This window comes from Pezoporus occidentalis, unplaced genomic scaffold (genome assembly GCF_034315485.1).
Source record: "Pezoporus occidentalis ecotype Australia unplaced genomic scaffold, CSIRO_AGI_Poc_V1 ctg5, whole genome shotgun sequence".
Taxonomy (NCBI): Eukaryota; Metazoa; Chordata; class Aves; order Psittaciformes; family Psittacidae; genus Pezoporus; species Pezoporus occidentalis.
In genome coordinates, this window is record NW_026915835.1 from 738,937 (window position 1) to 764,823 (window position 25,887).

Genomic DNA, 25,887 nt, shown 5'->3' on the forward strand with positions numbered 1-25,887 from the left:
AGCTAACAAATTACAGCTATCAAGCTACAGAAAGAAGCATGCACTACATTTACTATAATCTAACATACTGGCCTTCACTGAAAACCTGGCAAAGTTCACCACCATGCAAGCCCATAGCATCAAAAGTACGTATTTCAATGAAGGCAAAAATACGAGGGTTTAGCATTTACATGAGGTCCAGTCAGAAAGATTAAGATGGCTCAGGGAAATCTGTATACAGCAGCCCATCATGAAGGTGCTTATGATGGTCCAGCTCAACCAACACATCCAGTGCTAACCATAAAAAAAGAACAAATGTTATAAACAGGTTGTGGTGGGGTTACCTGGAGCCAAAGCACAAGCTTGGCTGCACTCCATGTCAAACCACTGACCAGCCCAACTGCCATTTGGAAAGTATGGCTGACATCCGATTGCAGGCCGCCTCGTGAGGTTCACCAAACCACCAGCAGAAGAGTGGTTATGCTGCTTTCTTCAAAACATTTTTGTGGCTTTCTTGAGAACACAGTATTTGTCAGGTGAGTAGCACAGCCAGGATGGTTTTATCTCCTTGTTGCCATTATCTGTGCTTCAGTACCATCCCAAAGGCCTCCCTTCTGCTCACAAGTGTATGAAGAACCATTCTCTGAAGGAGCTTTAGGCATTAGAACACATTTTAAGGCTAACAGGAAGCATTTTCAATCTGAACTCCCATACAGCAAGCAGGAAATAGCACCCATTTATTTATATAACTATAGTTACAGTATTATTTTTTTCTTTCAAACATAAAGAACATTTTTACCTTTGAAGCTACAATTTTGTGGCAATCCATAACCAATACATTCTCAGTGAGAGAGGACTGCAATTCTGGAATGGTTACTTCAGGTCTTCTCAGGAGATGGTTAATTAGCTGTTGAATTAGCTATGTGCACCTCGATTAATCCATGACCAGCTCCTAACATGCCTGTTAACATCCATCTGTCACACATCTTCCTCTGCTCATGACCTGTTTCCCTGGAGCCTCATCAATCAAATTCAGTTTGGCAGGGGACTCCTCCTTCATATGGAGGAGAGAGGGAAACAAATCCTACTAGCTCCCTGTGCAAAGAGCAGCAAGTCTGTCAGCTTCACAAAATGAGAAACGAAGAGGCGTAAGACAGGACACATACTCAAAAAACTGCCAGGACTCCTGTATCAGAGCTGCGTGGAGAACTCACTTATTCCAGCCAAGCGTAACACTATAGACATCATGCACCTTAGCGCACTCTTTACTGCTCTTGCTTTTATGTCAACGTTTATCTTGGGAAAACGATACAGAGGATACCATCATATGTAACTTTAGATCCTTGCAATTCTCATGTTATCTTTGGGAACTCTGAGACCTTCTGGCCAAATAGCCATGGGTTTGCTACTACCTCTAAGGTAAGTTATCATCTAGAACAGGGAGAGAGACATTTCATCCTTACTACTCACCACAGAAAGGTTTCCACAACAGAGACAGGTATTTGTCTTACAATGTGTTCAGGTTCCAAATTACGAGGGCTTTACTACCTGCAACCAGTTTGGGACAGTATCTGAATGATTTTTGGATTTGCCTGAAAAGGCACACCATTTCCAAGCTTTATCAAAGAATCAGAAATTGTAAAATATCTAGTCTATTATATTTGGAAGCATGAAAAAAATGCTAACTATTGGGGGGTTTGGCAAATACAAGGAGCGTTCGCCATTTTCAGTCCAATACTGCAAATATAAAAACAGATGTTGAATCTATGACACAAGTATGTGTTTAAATATTGGACCTACAAACAGAAGGCAGTTGGCAGGCAATTGATTTATATTCAAATTAAGTGACCTGCCAGGGTCAACTGTGTTTATGACCACAGTTCATTCTCTTTCTTTTTCTCCTTGTTAATTAGTTAAAATTACATGAGCTTTGGTGCACTTCTGGTCTAATTATTGAAAAAAGGTTCACATTTTAAGAAAGAAAATTAAAAATTAACAATGGCAACAACCTTCTCATTGCTGACATGTATTCAGATTAATGGTTATTTCCCTAACTAATCTAAACCACTCACTCAGTGTAATTTGGATGACTGCAGCAAGGATGACTTCTTTATGTACTTAAATTTTCTCTTAACAGTTGCAGCAAACTAACGCAAATTTTAAACACAACAAGATGGGCACATACCATAAGCAGTGGCATTCCAGCACTTGAAGGAGAAAAATACCTCACAAAACAATTTTAAACATAAATTACCATTACTCCTTCTCTGAAACCGTGTCTCCATGAGCCTCTCAAAAGCACTTTGATCATACTGGTGAGGGCCCTGCAGACTCCTTGGGGAATTTCCAGCACCCACCTCTTTATTTTCTCAGGCAGTCACAGGAAAGGAGGTTTTGTTGAAGATGCCAGCATGTACTAGGCTTGTCATGATATCTCAGGCTTAACCCTCTGATGACTGACCACCCTGAAGATACGTCGCAGTTTATGGCATTAAATTAGGACGTAAGCCAAACCCTGAACCACCTAAACCAACAGGATGAAAAATATGTATGATCTGTTGCCACAGAAATATTAGCTAAACATCTCACAGTCCTTCAACAGTTAGCTTGGAACCTTTTTTTATGCCCAGTGCCTTTCAACTCCAATAGATTTAGCTGTGAACTCTAACTCCCCTCTGATACATACTGCATAACATACTGTAAAGAGTTGCGTTCCACAGGACAGCTGAATATTGCCATTTGTTGACACAATTTCTCTACACAACAACTGTCCGGTAAGCTTCTTTAACAGTCTGGCTTCCAGAGAGTCATATTTTAGTTTCCTAGAGATACATTATACATCTCTTCTAAATCTGCAACTTCCAGCATGAGGAGTTGGCTCTTCCTTGTGTTTTTGTCTGTCCCGTGTTAGCATGTTTGTAGTAACATGGACAGTACGCCTGATTTTGTGTGGTTGATCTATTCAGCTTCAGCATCTTCTCAGAGCACAATATTATGGGGCAATAATTATGAAAACAAGTTCTTCTCAGAAACAGACTGTCAGTAAAAGTTACTATCCATCTAAACCGAGACCTGATGTGTGAGAGACAACTCAGATTTTGCCAGCTTTCAAAAGGAATGGGTTTTGCCCTGCCTGTGTCTGGAAGCTGCTGTTATGCAGCACACTGAATACACATCTGCACAAGTAACACAGTATGCTGGAGTTACACTATACTTCAGTATCAGCTAAAAAGTTACTTTCAGATCAGCATAAAATCTAAGGATTTTGCAAGCAGCAAGCTGTGTTCCAAACCAAAGCAACCACAGATTACTTTCCTACAGGAGTGAAAAACTCAGCCAAAAGCAAGTTTAGCTCTTCTTCACTGCTTGACGATTTCTGGTAGGCAAGCGTTATTCCATAGTCTCCCAGCTGAGAAGACTCCCCTTGCTGGTTTTTAACCACTTCCACCAGCCAAGAATAAGGCTAGAAGTCACATCAGGACAACACAGCAGGGTCAAGAAAGAAGCAGAAGAGAAGAGCCATGCTGCAAGAGTGGACAAGGGTCAGAAAAAAGCAGAAACTAGCAACAGCCACACGAAAAGCATAGGAGGAGACTTGGAAGTCACACTAGGTGGAGGCTGTACAATATAAGAGATTGGCAGTAAGTGGGCTACAAGGGCAGATGGCAGAAAGACAAAATACCACATCATCACACAATTTCTTTTCTTGATATTGATCTTATTCCTGGTCTAAGCACTAGAGCTTCAGGAAACCAAATGAAGTGAGTCGTACAAATGTTCTCTTTTCCCATTCTTCATTAAAAACAGACCAAAACTCACTCAAATACACATACAAAGCCCCTCCACAGTCCTAGAAACAGTAGCAACTTTCGGAGGAACGAAGCCAAGACAGCCTATGGATTTTGACTACGTAAAGGGCCCAATTTCCATCTTTGCAATTCCCGTGGAAAGGTGTTGCGTGGTCATGGACTAGATAGCCTGTACCTTGACCACAGGCATAGTCTCATGCTTGTCATGGTTAGTTTCCTTGCCCCAAGCAGTCACACGCTTTGTGGTTTGCCTTAACAGTAGGGGAAGAGACAGCATTTGATTAATATGGTGCTCAATAACCAGTAAGGTTAGTGCTCTGGGTACATTTCCTCAGCCTTGGCATGACTCACTTTCTGGAGCCACCTTCCAATCAGAGGCTCAAAGCAGTAACCAGAACAGAATTTAGTCACACCAGAAGCTCAGGCTATGGAGTGAGACAAAGGTCTGAGCAACAGCAGCAGGAGCAGCACACATGTTGGGTGAAGACTACAGAATAGCTGGAGACTTAACTTTCAATTTAATACACCAAGGTTAAGCAAAGTGCATGGATACTGTTCTGTGGTTGAATAAAGCCAGCCAGAACCAGACTGCTGAAAGAAAGAAAAATAAAGTCCAGGCAGGAAGAAAAAAGCTCAGACTAATCTTCCACATGAATATCCTCCTCTTCCCCTTCACAAAAATCTCCTTTTTTGTTCCCAGACTTGCCACCCATCATTTTTTGGCTGTACAGTATTTAAGAGTAAGTTAAATGTTTACTTGCTTCAGTTAACACGTATTTTCTACCTGATTGTGAGACAAAATAAAATCTCTGAAACAGATATGGTAATGTAACAAAAGAACACCCCTTTTGGAAGTAAAACTCCTTTAAACCACTGCAAAAAAAAAGAACTGTGCATGCTTGCTGGATTAAAAGTAGCTTCAGCAAAAATTTCTTAATTCCCGAAATGAAACCCAGCTGAGATTAGTAGATTCACACCGTATACATCAAAAAACATTAAGACAGCCATTTGCAATAGCAGCTCTTCTAAATCTTAGAAGCCATATCCGTGCACAACATCTCTGCTCAGCATTACTATTTTGGGGTACCCGACAATACATTGTTTGATAGATTCCACAAGATACCAAAACATTTGGGGATTCTAAATGAGCATATGAAACTTCATGACTTATACAAAATTTTTATTAGCAGTGTATGCTTGCATTTGTCCAGAACACTCAAGCTGGTTTTTATGCTGGTTCCCCAAATACTGATCAATGTGCCAAAGACCAACTTCAGTCCACATGGAAATATCAATCCAACTTACCTAACCTAGCTTCAGATTGAGGTAAACCGCTTATTTCACCCTACTTGTGTTAAGTATTAGGGTGGATTTCTCACCCAATCTCTCCTCACAGGACCCAAACAATGCATTACTTCATGTAAATGGAACTATGGCTTTACCTTTCAACCGAAAGATGGTCCAACAGTGTTCTCACACTCCTCCTGTACACCAAGTTAATTCTGTAAGAAGTATGCCATCTACTGATGCACTATTTACTATACCGGTCTTCAAGCAACCACTGACCAAGACCAATGTTAGCTGAAAAGAAAAATAATATTCCATGAATTTAAAAGAAATAACAGTGCTGCTGAAGCCAGTGAAATGTGTTTTATTTTAAGCCACTGCTAAAACAAGGACAAATTTAGTGCAACCTGGAGTTCATAATCTGAAAACTGAATATAGTTAAATTACTAAAATGGCAAAACTCATCACCATTATACAGTACAAGACCTTCATATTCATTGAGTACAGTTACATAAACATTTATTCAAACTGCTTTTGGTATACAATTGCATCACTAACTGGGCTGTGAATTACTGCAACACTGCACAAATAAGCAGCAGTTCCAGCAAATTATAATAAATTTTAGTATTAAATACTATTCAGACATTACAACAGAACAAAGGCCCTCTAAAACTACAACTCCAGCTATACAACAGGAATGTACAAAGATGGTACAAAATAAAGTGACTACAGTGGCTGGGCTCTGTACTTGCGTCTTCAGAGCTCAAGTACAGCAAATGCTCGACAGTAGTGGCTCTTGCTGAAAAATCAAAATTCTTACGTTGAAATCATTCCTGAATCTTGTAAATCAATTGTGTAAAACTACAGGGTGTTGCGCTGGTGACAGTGTTTACTACTTACTGTGTTCCCATCTCCAACCATAAGTGTCTCTTTATAGAAAAGGTCCCAGACAAAGATACATTAGAAAATGAAACATTTAAAATCTGATACCATGCTTGAGAGACCTCATTAGTCTCGGAATGTGGGCTGCTGAGATTTTGGTTTTGGTTGTTTTTAAAAAACCTTACACAATCTTTTAAAACTTAAGAACAAAGATACTACACAAATGGCATTTAAGTACATTGTCTTAGCTACTTCTTCACATTCTTACTTTGAGACAGCAAATCCTCTTTAATTTTAGCATCTAGGTCTGAGTTTTGTTTGGGTTTTATTTTAAGGCTTTATGCATACTTCTGTATTATTTATGTACATATTATTTATGTATTATTTATGTGCTGAATGCTTAAACCTGTTTTAAATATGGCCACTTTCAATTGTTAATTTCTAGAGGGACTAATTTCAAAGTGCTTTTTCTACAGAATCTCTCAACTCATCTGAACACTTCCATTTTTCAGAACACCGAATGTATTTATGAAGTGCTTGCAACAGAGTGTCTTCTGGAACCAGAACACCATTGTATACATTTCCCTCAACTTAAAAATTGAATTATGAGGTCAGGTTTCCCATACAGAAAAAATGCAAGATGAAACAAACTCTACCTTCCTACATTTGTTTACAAAGCACAGTTGTCTGGTTTAAATGGACCAAAATGTGGTCCTTCATATTTTTACACTTTTCATTTACATTTCTGTATTTGTGGTCAGGAGTTTTAAATGAACTCAGTAATAGCATAATTTAAGACTCGCATTAGCAAAAAAAACCAGCTTCCACACTAATACGGCAGACAGCACCAGCAAGATACAGCCAGAATAAGGTTTCCCAAAAATTATTAAAATTACAAAATTATAACAATTTTGCCAGGCTAGTTTAACACTCTCCCAATTTTGACACCCAAGGAGAAAAGTCAAGCCACCCAGAACAAACTTTAAACAATTTTTAGAGAAAACTGGTTTGGTTTAAGGAAAAAATAAAAAGTATTTTCTAACACATTTTTCCCATGTAAATTTGGAAACTATGCCACCTTCCTCAGAGGCTAATAAATCAATTTCTTCCTTCATATAACACTAACTGATGTGATATATTTGATCCAGTCTGAAAACAAGATTCCATTTATAAAAATTATTTTTAATACAGTTATTGCCTACTTCACTTTTTGAATAGTTCTAAGTTCTGGGGATCACACAATCTGCTGCTGTTCTCCAGAGAATTAAAAAGAAAAACCACGTCACCAAGTTTATAAAATCCAACACATTGTATGAATCAGTTAAAAAATGGGTGTTCCTGTGGTGTTCTTTTGTTGGGGCTTTTTTCTAACGTACGGCTTTGTACATCTGCATGGCCTTCGGGATCTTTCTCTGGTTTTGGACATCTACACAAACACTGTACTAGTACTATTGTATCCTCATGTCCTGAAATTCCACTTGGTGAGAATGCAAGGCTCCAAAACCCAGAGCAAAATTTAGTCCTGAGGCACTGCTTTTTTATTTTCCTGATAATTGAATTATATGGTAAATTTGTACAAGTACAGTATTTCTGCATTAAAGGGTAGAAGTTACAGCCAGAGTCTGGTTTCCAAATTTTGACTGAAACAACACTGAAAGTCAACCTTAAAAACCGAGGAAGGAAGAGGGGGGTAGATCCTAACAACTTTTGTACACCTTTTCAAAAATATGTGTTATTAGCCCCATCTTCCAAATGCAAGAATTAAGATGGCTTCTTCCCCCTAAACCGCTTTGGGCTATAGAGAAAACCAATTCCTGACACGTGGCATTATATTAGCTATAACAAGACAAAAGACCTTGCAATGGTTTTTTGTCTTTTTGTCAGATGGCATACGTAGAGCTTTCAATCCATGAAATGATATATGAAGTGAGGTAATAATGAACATAACAGAAGTTTAAATTAGTGGTAAAAATTTACATTATAAGTTCATTTTGGTGATATCTCATATACATACAGATACACACACACACATGTATAAGCATATGTGTATGTGCATATACAAAACCACTAAAAATCTTCAACTTTGTGAGAAAGGTGAACTTTGTGGGATCCAAGGCAGAAATCCATATGACAAATGAGGCCTAAAACCACAAAAAGACCAGTGGAATGCCTTCCCCTGAATCACAAAGATATTGCAAGGAGAGTGCTCCTGAGTTTACCATTGTGACACCTCATAGTGATCTGGCAGATGGGAAATCAGAATTGTACATGTGCCATTAAATCTCATGAGTAGATGTAGAGATATTATCTCTCCTTGCTTCAGATCACAAGGTTGTGCACCATCAACATCATATTTTCCTACAAAAATGCTATTAAGATGCTTCTGTTCATCCAAAGTAAGTAAGACTCCATGAATTTCTTTCAAGTGATACGAGTTTTGACATGGAAACCTTGCAATTACCAGCACGTGCCTTCTTCTCTCAAAGGATGTATTAAAAAAAACAAAACAAAACAAAGCAAAACCCAAAAAGCATTTGCAAACCACAGGATATGTAAAGGTCCAGATTTCCCTTCAGAGAGAAAGGCAAGTCAGCAGGCACTGCTGAGAAAACCAGATTAGACTGCTAAAAAGACTTGATTTTAAAGCGCCTTTAAAAAAATTCAGTGAAGGTAGTTGAGAGAAAGCTATTTGCAAGGTATTTCCCCTTTATGTTTTAATCAGCTTGCTTTGCTAAACACCTAAGTGTTCACTGAGTAACAGAATTCTCTTTATTACTGCAAAGAAAATTCATATATGGAGGCTAAGAAATAAAGAATTAGACTAGTCAAAAAAGACAGCTAAAATCCTCAGAAGTTTCTGCTACTTTTAACATATCTACGTGAGAGACCAATATACAAATTCTTCAACACAGAATCAATGTCATGAAAGTTCTTGCAGACAAAAAGCTGCAGTAAGAAATTTAGCAATTTAAACTTGACTGGCAAGCTTCAGGAACCTCGCTGAAGAGTTATGTATGAAACTATGCTCAGCAACCCACTTTGCCCTTCTACCAGAAGTTACAAGCTTTATAGTAGTCAACAACAGGGAACACGTAATTGCACCTCAACAGTTTCAGAGCAGACTCACACATCTTCACATAAAATTAAACTTTATACGAAGCCAGGCTGTATTAAGAGGCTATCTGGGCAGGTCACAATTTTCTTCCTGGCAATGGTGTCCTTGGGTACATAACACCTGGCCAATGTTGGTGATTTTTTCCACTGTCTGCAGCAAAGTATTCCAGACCAGATTCTTGCAGAACACCAGAGCTCCTAGTCCCACTGTGAGTATAGCACACATACAAGTGGGAAAAAGAGCTAGCCTGGCACATCAGGAATCCTGAATATCATGTCTCAAAGACTGTGTCCTCTGAACTACTATCATAGACAAGAGATTTTTTTCATAAATATTTCAAGGTTCTGAACACAGCAGTAAATACAAGTTATGCATGGGTAGACAACACTGATTATGGACTGAATAAAGATACCATGTGCACAGTATTACAAAGCACAGCACAGCTATTTGGACTTTCACCTCAATGTCTTTTGAATGCTGACAATTACTTGAACATTTATTAGCTGAATTATACTTTACATCTCTGTGTTCTTTCTGTCTCCTTTCAAAAGAGGAATGAAGTGAAGACTGGTACATCTTTGGAGTTTTCAGATGTTTTCCAGAAGCCAGCCAACCAAAGACTTATTTGGAGCTTGCTCTCCATCAGACGCCTTCTCTATCATTTCACAATATTTCAGCACAGCTTGCAAGAGATCTCCAACTTTCCAATCTCTTTCTCGCAGTCTTCTGGAAAGCTATAGGGGAGACAGGGGAACACAAAGCAAAATATTTTGACCGGCACATCCTGATTAACAGTTACACAAGTTATTCTTGAAACGTTAGCTCAGAAGACATCAGTTGTAATGAGTTAATCATTATTCCCACATCTACGAAAACAAAAACTTCCGCAAGAATCTTTCTTTAGGGCAGTTTTCACAAAATTTTCTTCTGGAGGGAGCAACATTTTCAAATGATGTGGCACCACAGGTATGAGGTCTGTGGTTCATCAAGACTGCAGAAAACAGGAAATTCTGAACACAAGATTAAGACATTTGCCACCCCTCCCATGCCAATAGTGCACATATAAAAAGACAAAACTCAGTCTTAATAAAAGGATGTGGATTTTCCTTTCATAACATATAGTGTGGTTTGGGTGACACAGATGCTACCCTCAATGAAAACAGTGTCTTCAGGGTTGGGAAATTATAACATCTTGGGGAAGAGGAAAAGGTGAGGGTTGAGTTAAACTACCACTTGGGAGCAGAGATCAGTGTAGCTGAAAACATTTTTTTCTCCCAGGATCCAAGGAAAAAAAAAATAAATCTTCCTTTGCTTATTTGTCAAGTTCAGCTTTATATGGAAGAAAGTCTACCATAAGATGAGGATGAATTTGCAAATTTGCCTAGGAGTAAAAAAACCCTTTTAGTTAAAAACATATATAAATAAACAACAACAACAAGAACAAAACAAAACTCCAACAACATCCACACAAACAAACTTTATTCTCTGTACCTTTCTGGACAAATGCCAGTGTTCCATTTAACAAACAAAATTTAGACATCCTACTTATCCTTTGGAACTGTAGAATTTTATTGCCCTTTATAGTCCCTACCATGACATGCTATGCATTAAGTTTAAAAACTGGCATAAACAACCTTCAGTGAAGGGGTGCTGGTTGATGAGAAAATGAACACAAGCTGGCTTCAGTGTGTGCTCACAGGCCAGAAAGCCAATTGTATCCTGGGCTGCATCAAAAGGCTGCATGACCAGCAGGTCGAAGGAGGTGATCCTGCCCCTCTACTCTGCTCTTGTGAGACCTCACTTGCACTATTGTGTGCAGTTCTGGTGTCCTCAACATAAAAAGGACAGGGAACTGTTGGAACAAGTCCAGAGGAGGGCCACGAGGATGATCAGGGGACTGGAGCACCTCCTGTATGAAGACAGGCTGAGAAAGTTGGGGCTGTTCAGCCTGGAGAAGAGAAGGCTGTGTGGAGACCTCATAGCAGCCTTCCAGTATCTGAAGGGGGCCTACAAAGCTGCTGGGGAGGGACTCTTAATTAGGGACTGTAGTGATAGGACAAGGGGTAATGAGTCTAAACTTAAACAGGGGAAGTTCAGGTTAGATATAAGTAAGAAGTTCTTTACTGTGAGGGTGGTGAGCCACAGGAATGGGTACTCCAATGCTCCATCCCTGGCAGTGTTCAAGGCCAGGCTGGACAGGGCCTTGGGTGATATGGTCCAGGGTGAGGCATCCCTGCCCATGGCAGGGGGGTTGGAACTAGATGATCTCAAGGTCCTTTCCAACCCTAACCATCCTATGATTCTAGGAGATCTATTAGGTTGCAATATGAAATTCCATTAAAAAAGTGAAAAGGAAGACAATCTCTGTCTGCCTTTTCACTTCGGCAATGTTGCAGCTGCAATAAGGCAGCTGACAAAAATGTGGACATGAAAACATGCATAAAACAACTAATGTTTTGAGCAAACAATTAACTTGGACAAACAAAAAAGATTCTAATCTTGAGTACAATGTATCCTGAACACTTTTCTTGAGTGACAAAAACACGTTTTCTATATAAAAGGAGACTCAAATCTGTAGTTATTTTTGTGAATTTCAGAACAGAGCACAAAAAGTAAGTTTTAAAGAATACAGCAGGCAATCTTATCAGTAGTTGGTTATAGAAGAATAGCCATTTTTCTTATGCCAGATGCAAGTCTAGCTAATGTCCAAAGACCTTCTTCAGCAAATACAGTATAAAACTTCTGTCCAAAGAAGAAGATACCATCATGGTCAGATGACAGAGCTGGCATCTGGCTTTACTAATCCTTATATTTTAATTTGGAGTTCAAAGTTCATTCCTACTATTTCTTTAGCTGACCAATCTGTTTCTTACTGACAAATGAAATACTGGGGTTTACTCAAAACAGACACCAGAAATCCTAAAACATCTAGATAAGGTCTGATTAAAAACTGCATATATATGTTTTTTTAATCTGGACACTTACATATCCACCCTGCCAGGCTTCTCAAAGAAGTTTCTAATTTACTAGTTCCTTGTTCTAGCTTTTTTTTTTTTTGTTTCATACATAGGTAGGCAAGTTCTTCCTTCTGTCTTGCTGAGAATAACATGTATCCTTAAGTAAGAGTTCATACCCACTTGCAGCAAGCACTACTTTGCCCAATACATGCTAGGGGTATTTTTGCCTTATCAATCAGCCAACACAAGCCTTTCCTCCCTTCCAGAACCCACTAACTGCTTTCAGTGAAAATTACTGTTTTCAACGTGATCTAAAGCCCAGGTCTGCTCCCCACGTAACTGAGGTACTTACTAAAGTACCTATGAGATGATCAAAACCCCATCGCTGGAGAGAAACCAGTAAATCGAGGTCAGTTCAGTTTTCTGCTGGGCTGCAATGCCCTCTGGAGGTGCTTGTCTAGCTTCACAAGTGACAGAACTGAATGACTATTCCCAACATAAAATCCTCAATTTGGGTCAGAGATGATTCTAATTAGGAAATGGGATGGAATAAAATCCAGGTAATCTTTCCCTGCCACCCGGAAGGGCAGGGAACAACAGGATTCCAATTCATTTTAACATAATGCATTTGGAGAACTAAAAATTAATCCATAAACCTAAGTGAATCAATTAACTATTGTAACATTCTCAGGATAGCATGACTACTACGTGCTTGAAGGTCTTCTGTTCCATCCTTATGTGTCAGCTCAATATCTATTTATGACAGAAGCACAAAAATATTATAATTTTTTAGGAGTGCATAAATAATAGACACTGCTATTTTCTACAATGCTTATCTCAGTATATGAAAGTAGATACAGTGGTGTTCAGATACACAATCACCTAATAACATCTTTCCTGCTTATCTTCAGGCACTGGGTCAAACAGTAGCATCATAGTTTTGAAATCTACTAAGACACAGCTGGCAGAAGAATGAGAGACTCAAGAAAAAAATTTAAAAAAAGAGGCACCTGCCATCTGATTTTTGTCCTACATATTATGTTGCAGTGTAAGATACAGGTCAGTCTCTCATACACACACGCAAAGGAGATTACTACTAACACTTGTGGGTCCCACCACTATTTTGCCCAAGTATTTGCAATGCTGCAATTCACATATGACAAGCATGAAATAGATTAATTGATCTCCAAAAGACTGCAAAATGAACTCATGAGGTCAGAATGAGTGTAGCCACTAAACCAAACCCATTTACATCAAAATAACTTCAGAGAATGCTGAGCAGGCATGTGATAATAGAAAAGTGAAGTATTTTCTTCTTCATGTTAAGACATTTACAAAATGCAACAGGAAAGGAACAAATGAATACAAGCACGAAACCAGAAATTTCAAATAAAAACAGAAATGGAGAAAAGTATTCTCAAAACTAAAATTCAAGTTTATGAAAGCATGAACTTCACTCTGCTAGAACTTATTTACAACAAAACATATTTCTGAAATAATTCTAAATCAAACATAACAGCCTCCAGAAAAGGAGCACAGGGTATAAATTTCAACTTGCCCAAAACACATTTCCCAATTTTGAGTTATTTTAAATAAGAATGCAAGACTTCCTACTCCTGAGATCAAATATATATAGCACACAGTTACATAGGCAAAAGAAAAACAAAGCCAGCATAGCCAGCATTATTCTTCCGGCTAGAAAGGGAGAAGCCACTCCTAGGAAAGTTCAGCCCAGGTATGATCTGGACTGACCTCTAGGCACTTTTCACACTCTTTAACACAAGTCTATGGTGACTAAGCACCACAGGTGCACACACTGATCTAAGTTTGGGAGTCTGTTTTGTCATACTGACCTCTACTTCCCAATCACTTCCCTTTTCTCCAGAAACGATGATCTGATCTTTGGAAAGCACCAAGTTGAAGACTCAAGGCTAAATTTTGGAACCAAGAACAAGCTTTACCTTCCTTATCATAGAATCATAGGATGGTTAGGGTTGGAAAGGACCTTAAGATCATCTAGTTCCAACCCGCCTGCCATTGGCAGGGACACCTTACGCTAAATCGTATCACCCAAGGCTCTGTCCAATCTGGCCTTGAACACTGACAGGGATGGAGCATTCACAACCTCCCTGGGCAACCCATTCCAGTGCCTCACCACCCTAACAGGAAAGAACTTCTTACTTATATCTAATCTGAACTTCCCCTGTTTAAGTTTAAACTCATTACCCCTTGTCCTATCACTACAGTCCCTAATAAAGGGTCTCTCCCCAGCATCCTTAAGGCCCCCTTCAGATACTGGAAGGCTGCTATGAGGTCTCCACGCAGCCTTCTCTTCTCCAGGCTGAACAGCCCCAACTTTCTCAGCCTGTCTTCATACAGGAGGTGCTCCAGTCCCCTGATCATCCTCATGGCCCTCCTCTGGACTTGTTCCCACAGTTCCATGTCCTTTTATGTTGAGGACACCAGAACTGCACACAATACTCCAGGTGAGGTCTCACAAGAGCAGAGTAGAGGGGCAGGATCACCTCCTTCGACCTGCTGGTCACGCTCCTTTTGATGCAGCCCAGGATACAATTGGCTTTCTGGGCTGTGAGCGCACACTGAAGCCGGCTCATGTCAAGTTTCTCACCAACAAACACCCCCAAGTCCTTCTCCGCAGGGATGCTCTGAATCTCTTCCCTGCCCAACCTGTAACTGTGCCTGGGATTGCTCCGGCCCAGGTGTAGGACCTTGCACTCAGCATGGTTAAACTTCGTAAGGCTGGAATCTGCCCAAAATAAACTAATACACATGTTAAGTTGGTTTTGCCAAGTTCTTATTTACTAAAAACACACTAATGGCATTACATTAACATTTCATTACCAGGCCACAAAATAAGAATCTTTTGATAATTTATCATTCCTATTGACCTCATCATTAGAGGCAATGCCTATGTATCTTTTAAGTTAGCCTTTCAGTATCCAGGTAATGTTAAAATAACTCCATAGTAGAAGATTTAAAAAAAAAAAATAGGTCAAATGCAATAAATGCCATATTGTCATGTCATGTGCAGTTTGGTGTGGAGCCACAAAGGAATAATTTTTATGATTTATAGGAATAAGATGTTTCTCTATGTTTGTGATGGAAATATTCAGGTTAGTACACGTACCAAAATACTGACCCTCCCCAAATTGCTAAAGCCTAATTCTTTAAACTTCTGCTTTCTCTTTGGTCACATATTCAATTCCACCTATAAAGCCAAATAAAGGCACCTAAAAATTAAATTGAACCTTCTTTTGTAATAGCTTTGGTTGTAGTTGCTTCCAGAATAAAAACATATGTAATATTTAATTAGAATCTAATTTTTTTCTGATAAGGAAACATGCATTTGCTAGTAAAAAAAACCTGAGGCAGAACATATTAAGCTAGAAATTCATTTGCATGACAAAGTTCTCAGATTCAATTTATATGTCATTAAACACTAAGTTAAAAAATGCTTGGGGGGGGAGAAATGTGTTTTTCACTAAACAAAAATGCTGTAATTGTATCCCATTTGGAGTAAAACAAGGAAAACAACTTATTTCACAAGTTAACTCATCTTTGATTAATGCTGGTTTATGTATGGTATATGCTAAACCGGCTGTTCAACTTTGACATCTCTTTGACATGGTTTAAAGAATGATTTACCTCAACAGTGGTATCTCACTATTAATGAGTGGCAAATAAAGTAGGAGCAGCTGGTGTACCACAGCAAATAGAAATGAAGCTAATTCTTCCCCACCACCCATCAAACCCAAGTACTTACAAAGGCAAATTCCCTTGTAGCAGTGTCATGAAAGTGAAGATTGGACACCTCTGTTTCAGAAGCTGCCAGCCACTGAAGTGCTGCTCTGAGCTGGGGGTCTACTAGATTTGGTTCCAGATCAATATTCGCTATTGCTAAAGTCTTCCGTATTTGCTCCAAACCTAGTATTAAAAATACAATCATCAAATCTATAGCTTCAAGTTTTTTCAAAAGCCTCTGTAGTTAGTGTTTAGACTATGTTATCTTAAAAATCTTGATTTAGTACACACAGATAATATGAAAGAAAAACATCAAGTTGGTTTGAAGTGTTTCTGTGCATGCAAACACAGCTGAGGATTAAAAGACATCTAAACTTAACATATATTCCAAAGTACAAGGAATCTAAAACAGCCCTTCATAAACTGAACAGCAGTGTCTCTCACATTGTCCATCACTCATTTCCATTTCCAACCACTATTTTTTGCTATGCCTTCATCTAATAATTTTTTTGTTAAAGTGTGTATTTCAGAATTCCTTCCTGTACAGCAGACTGATCAGACTGCCTCTGAGTCATACAGTGCTCGTTTTTACTGAGGCATATCCAATTTTTTCTGTGCTTCCTTTACAGCTTAAGTTCCAAAACCAAACACAGTATTGAAAGAACAGTTGCATTAGTAACACAGAGAAAACTATCATCTTCCATTCCCACACTGAATTTTTGTATCCAGCTACCCCAGTAATCCTTTATTACACTCTCAGAATCAACTAAGCATATACGCAGTGCTCTCCAAGTTGTTTTAGAAGTCTCTTCTTCTGGACTTAACTCTCTAGAAACAAGGAATTTTATGTTCGCAATAAAAACATATGTTCATGTGCAGTTTACCTCAATCTCACTACTCTTCCAATCAAGCTTATGAAAACTGACGCATACAATGTATTCAGTCCTAACTGGCAAAGTTAAGCAAGATGAAAGATTCCCCCAGGAGGTGAAAAATAAAATAGTCTAGTGGAACAGTCAACATAAGTGTGCTTTCGGATGATAACACTATTTTTCTAGGACCCCCAAAATCTTACATCTTTATAGCAGAAAGAACCAAGTATTAAAAATTTAATGGCACTTAATGGATGGAAAGCATTGTGGTAATGTTTGACTGGGAAATTTTTATGTGTTTATAAAACAGATGTACATTTGGCAATAAGAAGGCTTTGTTTCAAATTCTTTGGGGAACAACGTGCAGTCAGTTTAGGAAAAGACAGACATTTCCAGGTATTATATGAACAGAGCTTCCAAATGTGCAAGCTTAGGTATGCAGGTTTTCCACCTATAATATTCTTTAAATGGTCCAACAATGAAAGTAACAGAAACAGTCTTTTCAAAACAGTAGTGAGATGGTGAAGAAATTAAACTGGAAAAAATTCATTAGAAACTCCTTCATATAAAATATAGTATAAAGCAGTCTGATGCACTCCAGGAGACACCTAAACTGTGTAAATAAATAAAATCAAGTGCTATTTTAATCACACAACTTGAACACTTGAGATTCTACAGGTTTTTTGAGACCAAAAGAAAGGAATAGTATATTGATAACCTGAATGAAACCTACAAAGTCCCCCAAAAAATAATTTTAATTATTTGGAGGAAGAAATGACTCAAAAAAAATAGTTTTATTTCATTACAACCTTATAGTCAGATCTAATTTTAAAAAAAATAAAATTAAGACATGAGATTCACTTCTATACATTTACTCAGGAGCTTGAAAAAAAGAAAAAAAAGAGGAGTAAAAAACCCTGAAAAATAAAAGAAAGAACCCTGAAAAACTAAAGAAAGAACCACTTTCTGCTTACAGCAAGATTAAAGATGTACAACATGGCTGAATAACTTCTGTAAAGAGGATAGCAGAGGTTTCTCGAAACACTTATTTTTAGAATATACCCAACACAATGAAAAGCTGTCACAACTTGCTCTAACACCTGCTCATCTTTAAATCAGCCTCATAGACTCTGTATTCAGGCTGTTCCCATTTGAATCAACAACCTTTGGCACATCAGTCAGACCAGAACCAGTGCAGACATTTTCTATGAACCAGAAAGCTGTAACAAGATTCTGGACAGGCTCATATATATATACTAAAACAAAAGAGATTCTAGAAAATGTACCAAATCCAAGGTTTTTATTGTTTTTCATGACTCCTCTCCCAAGGTTAATACAGTCACTTTGAATCACTTCTTCAGTATCTCAAACATAACCATGCAGATGCATTGCCATGGCTCCTTATCAGATATTTTACAAATAAGTTATTCTATGCATACGAATTTACACTTTCAACAAGATGATCAGAGTTTACGACCTTATACTAATAAGCAAAGTGTGAGCATCAGAGACTAGCATTTCCCAAAGGCTGTCAATTTCAGTGCATTAAAAGCTGCATGTAGGGCATTTATCTAAGAATATATAGGAATATATACAAGAATATACTTGACTGACATGCATTATGATAAATACAGATAACAGGATTGTCACCTGGATTTGGAGACTATAGAAGAAAGGAATTAATAAAATAATTAATGTAGAGTGCACAGGTCAAGAACAGCATGATATGCTGGAATTGACATTACCTTCTACAGCATCCTTGGAGTCTTCATCTTTATCTTCTGTTCCATCACTATTTTTAAAATAGAACATAAATATGAATGCAATTGAATATATGCACAATAAAGGCAGTCAATCCTAAGACTGTAATGAAAGTTTAAGGACAAGAAGATCATGAAAGAATTAAGAAGTGATCATGAAAAGAAGCCTTGCTTCTCACACAATTTCATGTTGGAATTAGATTTATCATCAACTTCACAAGATTTGCTCTTAGGGGAAAAAGGGAGAAGAGAGAAACAAGAGAAGGGTATTACAAAGGACTGCAATATAAAGGTGCTTAAAAATAAGAAAATGTACTTATTTATTAAGGAGGACAGTTTAGTTTTGCTTCATATGTGAAAAGGCTGAGCCATCTTATGTCACAAGTCTAGGTTATTCAAAGCTGTAAGTGTTCTACCAAAATCAATTACCAAGCAATTTTGAAAATTTCCACAAGGAAAAATCAGAAATCCTGTAGGAAGCAAGCTCTAGTTGGCATGAAAAAGCATATCTAAAGACTTGTAAAACTGCAAGCAAGAGCATGCACAAAAGGGACCTTTCATTTTGCAAGCAGAACACATTCATCAGTTTAGCAGAGCAAAATTTAACCATTCAGTATAGATTAATTAATGAAAAAATCATATTGCGATTACATGAGAAGAGTCTGAATAATTTATCAGCATTAAAAAATGCATATTTTTATTTTTCAAAATGATGATTTCATGCATTAATTATGAGGAACCCATCTGGTTTATATTTCTCAACTCAACCAACCTGTCTGATGTTGGAAAGGATAAATTCTCCTCATACATATCCCCTTCTAAACCAAGACTGCTCCAGCTACTGCTGTTACCATTACTGCCAGGAGAAGAAGAGAACACAGCTGAACTAGAAAAGAACAATAGCTCAAACTACAACTTTCATTTTCCTTAGAGCTCTTTTGTCAAGACGCTTAATGAAAAAGCACTGAAACTTCCTGAACAGGTTTGCTGAACAGAGTACAAACATGACTGTCAGTGCTATTCAAGGCAGCAATATGCACAATAATGCAAAACTGGTAAGTTTCAGTACACAGGTGGAAGCATTCATCTGCACTCATTAATTTTCCAGATCAGTGCTAGCAGTAATTCTGTCGTCAGATCTAAGCACATTACTCGCTATTTATACAAGCCCAACAATTTCAATATGATTACTCACAGGAATATGCATTGCAACTATAATATTTGCTTAAGGACTAAGAGTTCATGAAATTATACATTGTGAAGACAACTGCCCAAGTAACACCCTCCCATTAGCATTCCAAAATTCCAGCAGTGATCTCCAACAGCCTGATGAGAAGAAATTCTTAGAACAAATTTTTTTAATTGTGAAATTGTTCTACAAGCTTGATCTTTTAAAAATAGGAGGGATTTACACATCGGGAAAAACAATACTAAAAAGATATATATATTGTATATGTGGGAACTGTAACTCAGTTAATCTGCTTTGAGGTTCTGCATTATACACACACAGTCAAAGGCAAGAAGCCTCTGCTTTGAATTATAACCTAACCTGGATGCTCTGATTCACCCAACAAAAAAGCCTCTGTCTGTGCCTATACTTACACATTAACTGTAGAGAAACCGTAAGGCCATGTTATTTCTAACTAACATTAGGCATTCCCCTGCATAACCAACTTTACCAAGAGAACTTTCTTTCCTGTTTCCATTCAAATGGAACTGCAGAGATCATGCTTTGGTAACTCTTTCCAAGCTGTCTTGGTCTCTTGTTTACACAGAGTTTAATCCTCTGTGAAGCACTGAAGTACAATTTTTATATCGATCTCAGGTGCAGAGGGCATGTACTGTTTCAACAGAGCTACTACAAAAAAAAAATGTCTTTTTTTCCCCCCTGACATAAAGCAAAGCAAGGTAAATTGTACTGGACCACTGAAGCTTGTATTGTTGTGTTGTTTTCTGTGGATTATGATCCCATGTTCCAAAACAATTTCAGCTATCACTAATGGAATCTCTAGGTTTACTATTATGAAGATAATTTCAAAATGTCAGCTAAGGTAGTTGCAAATACCAGTATGCACTGAATACTGCAAACAGCCTGGAAAGTACTGGGGGAAAGGAAAACAAAACTTGCTTAATGTCTACACCACCGCTTAATTATACTGTACCAGCACTAAAAACAAATTGGTCTGCTGATACCTAGTACCTCAAAGATGGTAACAAGCAAGACTGCTGACAGATTCTTAAACACAAGGAAGCCACGTGCATTAAGGAATAGCTGCCAGGGGAACAATGCTACCTGATAATACATTTAAATGTTTCAAATTGACATGGTTTACATATAATCAGCACAGTATTTTTCTAAACAGACAGTCCTAACCTAAGAGGGAGAAGGAGGGAAGGAGAGGAGGGAACAAAACAAAACCAACAACAAACCCCAAAATGTTCAACATACTGAACGCCCCCTCTATGACTGAATGGCATTTTCCTGTTTAATAAAACAGTCTATGGTAAAAAGAGGAAATAAAAGAAGTAAATCTTCATCACAGCCATGCAATTTTTTATTTTCTTAGATGATAACAGTTTTCCATAAATGGTTGTGCTGCTGTACAGTTAATTTTTGGCTGCTGTACAGTTAATTTTCTTCACAGTAGCTGACATGGGGCTGTGTTTTGGATTTGTGCTGAAAACAGTGTTGACACAGGGATGTCTTCGTTATTGTTGAGCAGTGCATACATAGAGTTAAAGGCCCCTTCTGCTCCTCACACCCTCCCACTAGCAAGTAGGCTGGGGGTGCACAAGGAGTTGGAGAGGCCACAGCCAGGAGAAGCTGACCCCAACTGACCCAAGAGATATTCCGTATTACGTGATGTCATGCTCAGCATATAGTGCTAAGAAAAAAAGGGGAAAACCAAGGGAAGGCAGGACATTTGGAGTGATGGTGTTTGTCTTCCCAAGTACCACGTAAGCATGATGAAGCCCTGCTTTCCTGAAGATGATTGAACATCTGCCTGACCATGAGAAGGGGTGAATGAATTCCTTGCTTTTGTTTGCATGTGCAGCTTTTACTCTATCCTATTACACTCTTTTTTCTCAGCCCACAAATTTTCTCACTTCTACTCTTCCAATTCCCCCATCCCATGGTGGAGTGAGCCAGCAGCTGTGTTGGGGCTTAGTTGGCAGCTGAGGTTAAACCACACAATGGTGTTATTACTGAATCTTCTTTTGTTACAGGTCTCCCCTCACCCAGTATCTTTTTACTCAGGGCAGTAATCCCAGCTCCTGTCACTGCTAAACCTTAGCAACACAAGTGAATACATGTGCTGCTACCGATTCACAGCTAGTTTTGTACAACTAGCTAATTGGTGCATGCCAGTTTCTTCTGTCAACACCATGCTATCTGAATTATGCCTCCCCTTCTCTAAGCAAAATGCTAATTAATGTCATTCCTCTCCTAATGAGACACAAGATTTTCTGGCACAATAATCACCTTATTTTCATTTAAATACGTTTTGGGGATGATAAGCAAAGAACAAATGGGCATTAAAGTGATTTTTTTATACTTTTTCTTTTCCCTATCATCACCTAACCTTTATGTTACTCAGTATTTCTAACTGCCAATATGTTGAATATTCTTCCCGATAGCCTAAATTTCCTCATGTACAGCTAACATATTTTCATTCATTCAACAGATATGTTTCATTGAAATAACTTTAAGGCAATGTATTTTCTTACAAAATTATTCAGTTATGTAAGTGATAAATTACAGTAGTGGTTTGATTAAAATATTTAGTTAAGCAAAACTAAAAATACTGTAGATATTTAAGCACGCAGTTTCACTTTGGTGCCAAATAACCTATCCGTACATTACATAATGAAGCATATGTCCCACATTTTCTTTAATTTCAGTAATGCTGGAAGTACTAACTAAAAAGAAAAAAAGTTCTCCTCCATTTCTGCTATTCTTCAACAAAAATGCTGAACTTTTTATAGTAACATATGTGGTATAACATAAGTGGTATATCAATTAAATAATCTTAAATTCACTCATTCCTTATATATTCCTTACATAGAAATTCAGACCACAACTCCCCATGCAATTTTCCCTGGCAATAGGGAGAAACACTGGAGCTTTTTACAATTCCCATTCTAATCTTTGTTAGTTTTCCATCAGCCAGGGGAAATGTAGTGAGAAGCTCTGTGGAAAAACTTACTACCTTAACACTTAAGTTCCAGTATTAGACACCTGTAAGCTCATGGTTAGTACATAAATACTCCCCCAGTATCAGTTAGAACAGGTTACAAATTCAAGTCCCAAGAAAGAAAAACCTATGTTCAAGCTCCTTGTGCAAATTAAGCTCTTATTACTTGCTTTCAAGAACAGATGAATTTACATAAAACATTCTCAATGATTAAGTTTTAGTATTTCCAAGCCCAATTTACAAAAAGTACATTTAAGTTGTATTTCACACATGATGGCTGTGTTTTGCTAATCTTTTGCTAATACCTAAATTATATATGAGCAGTTTTACTTGATGTTGACTCCTTGACATCAATGACGATGTACACTCCACGTATTTTTTAGTGTATAGTATGAACATTCATGGGTAACAACATTTTGTAGGAAAACACAAACATACTATTAGAGCCATTTTTAATAAAAAACTCTGTGTTGAAGACAAAATAATCTCTTCTCCTCCAAGCCCCAGAAGAAAACCAGCTGATGTGAGGTTATTTGATGTCAAGATAACTGTTTAACTACACTAACTCACCTGTCACTGAGATGAAGAAAACTGCTGCTCTCATCAGGATGTTCATCTTCAAAACTTAGATTGGACCAACTCCCAGTGCTATCATCACCAATACTAAGACTCATCTGCTGGCTAACAATAGATTCAACAGAGTGAAATCCTTCTCTTCCAGCAGAGCTAAACAAAAATTTAAGACAAAAACATCACTGCATTTCATGCCAATCTGTGTTAGTTCATTTAGAGTAATTTAACACCATTTCAAACATCAAACTCCAAGAAAAAAGAAAAAGGGGGTGTGTGATTAATTTGTACCCTATTCTCAACACAAGAAGCGGAGCAAGCAAATGTATCTGCAATTTCAACAAACTTAGGTCAGGGATTGCTACTTGGAATTCCTTCACCAGAAGACAAAGGGAGCAGAAAAATAATTCTCTCATTTGGAAGATTTTTTGCTATAAAGCACAGAAGGCATTGTAGGCTTACAGACTGTATAACGAGGAACACTTTTCAAACAGAAAATTTACCATTACGGAACTTGCTCACCATAGGACAGTTTGGCGATTTCCCCCTGCCGGCTTTTGGTACAACCTCCCTCTCTCCCTCTTCCTCTCCCCCCTGCCCCACCTCCCCCCCCCCCCCCCCATTTATTTACATTATACCAGCACTAGCAGCAGTTCTTTTCACCACACAAGGCAGCTTCTCAGGAAACATTTGCATTACATACCATACATTAGATGACAATGTAAGAAACATAACAGTATCAATTTGAACCCTGCATCCCAACAAGAAGGGAGTGCAGCAGGAGGCCCAGGAGACCTCCTTGGATGGATAAGGAGCTCCTGAGGAAAATTCAATTGAAAAAGGAGGCTTATAATAAGTGGAAGCAAGGACAGGTGGCATGGGAAGAGTACAGGGATGTTGTCCGAGAAGCTGGGGACCAGGCTAGGAAAGCTAAGGCTCAGTTAGAATTAAACTTAGCTAGAGGTATTAAAGATAACAGGAAGGGATTCTACAGGTATATAGCAAATAAAAAACAGACTAGGGAGAATGAAGGCCCCCTCAGGAAGCTCTCGGGAGAACTGGCTACACAGGATTTGGAGAAGGCTGAGATTCTGAATGACTTCTCTGCCTCGGTCTTCACTGGCAAAGGCTCTGAGCAAACCACCCAAGTCTTGGAAGGCAGATGCAGGGACTGTGAGAATGAAGACCTTGTGCCCACTGTAGGAGAGGAACTGGTTCGAGACGATCTTAAAAATCTGAACGTGCACAAGTCCATGGGACCTGATGAGATCCATCCGTGGGTCCTGAAGGAGCTGGTGAATGAAGTTGTGAAGCCGCTGGCCATCATATTTGAGAAATCATGGCAGTCAGGTGAAGTTCCCAATGACTGGAAAAAGGGAAATATAACCCCCATTTTCAAGAAGGGGAAAATGGATGACCCGGGGAATTACAGACCAGTCAGTCTCACCTCTGTGCCTGGCAAAATCTTGGAGAAGAATCTCCTGGAAGGCATGCTAAGGCACATGAAAAACAACAAGGTGCTTGGTGACAGCCAGCATGGCTTTACTAAGGGGAAATCCTGCCTGACCAGTTTGGTGGCCTTCTATGACAGGGCTACGGAACTGATGGACAGGGGTAGAGCAGTTGATGTCATCTACCTGGACTTGTGCAAAGCACTCAACACTGTCCCACACAACATCCTTGCCTCTAAATTGGAGAGACATCAATTTGATGGATGGACCACTCGGTGGATAAAGAACTGGCTGGATGGTTGCACACAAAGAGTTGTGGTCAATGGCTCAGTGTCCAGCTGGAGACCAGTAACAAGTGGTGTCCCTCAGGGATCGGTGTTGGGACCAGTCTTGTTTAACATCTTTGTTGCTGACATGGACAGTGGGATTGAGCGCGCCCTCAGCAAGTTTGCCGATGACACCAAGCTGTGTGGTTCAGTTGATACGCTGGAGGGAAGGAATGCCATCCAGAGGGACCTTGACACGCTTGCAAGGTGGGCTATTGCCAGCCTTATGGAGTTTAACCATGCTGAGTGCAAGGTCCTACACCTGGGCCGGAGCAATCCCAGGCACAGCTACAGGTTGGGCAGAGAAGAGATTCAGAGCAGCCCTGCAGAGAAGGACTTGGGGGTGTTGGTTGATGAGAAAATGAACATGAGCCAGCTGCAGTGTGAGCTCACAGCCCAGAAAGCCAACCGTATCCTGGGCTGCATCAAAAGGAGTGTGACCAGCAGGTCAAAGGAGGTGATCCTGCCCCTCTCCTCTGCTCTCATGAGACCTCACCTGCAGTATTGTGTGCAGTTCTGGTGTCCTCAACATAAAAAGGACATGGAACTGTTGGAACAAGTCCAGAGAAGGGCCACGAGGATGATCAGGGGACTGGAGCACCTCCCCTATGAAGACAGGCTGAAAAAGTTGGGGCTGTTCAGCCTGGAGAAGAGAAGGCTGCATGGAGACCTCATAGCAGCCTTCCAGTATCTGAAGGGGGCCTTAAGGATGCTGGGGAGGGACTCTTCTTTAGAGACTGTAGTGACAGGACAAGGGTTAATGGGTTAAAACTTAAACAGGGGAAGTTAAGGTTGGATATAAGAAGGAAATTCTTTGCTGTTAGGGTGGTGAGGCACTGGAATAGGTTGCCCAGGGAAGTTGTGAATGCTCCATCCCTGGCAGTGTTCAAGACCAGGTCGGATGAGGCCTTGGGTGATATG

At 39.0% G+C, this 25,887-nt stretch overlaps 2 protein-coding genes across 5 annotated transcripts in view; both read right to left on the bottom strand.

The window, feature by feature from the left end:
• Nucleotides 1-25,887, bottom strand: part of DGKH (diacylglycerol kinase eta) — a 544,322-nt gene that overhangs the window by 298,921 nt on the left and 219,514 nt on the right. The window lies entirely within an intron of this gene.
• AKAP11 (A-kinase anchoring protein 11) overlaps nucleotides 5,424-25,887 on the bottom strand; it is a 46,259-nt gene continuing 25,795 nt past the window's right edge. For 3 of the 4 annotated variants that reach the window (XM_062636820.1, XM_062636822.1, XM_062636819.1), the window contains 5 exons: nucleotides 23,190-23,345; nucleotides 19,196-19,279; nucleotides 18,409-18,455; nucleotides 15,814-15,974; nucleotides 5,424-9,806 (listed from right to left, as the gene is read on the bottom strand). In XM_062636820.1, the coding sequence (XP_062492804.1) occupies nucleotides 9,660-9,806; nucleotides 15,814-15,974; nucleotides 18,409-18,455; nucleotides 19,196-19,279; nucleotides 23,190-23,345 (595 nt within the window). In that variant the 3' untranslated portion in view covers nucleotides 5,424-9,659. The remainder of the gene's footprint in view (nucleotides 9,807-15,813; nucleotides 15,975-18,408; nucleotides 18,456-19,195; nucleotides 19,280-23,189; nucleotides 23,346-25,887) is intronic. The other variant, XM_062636821.1, reaches the window with a different exon arrangement.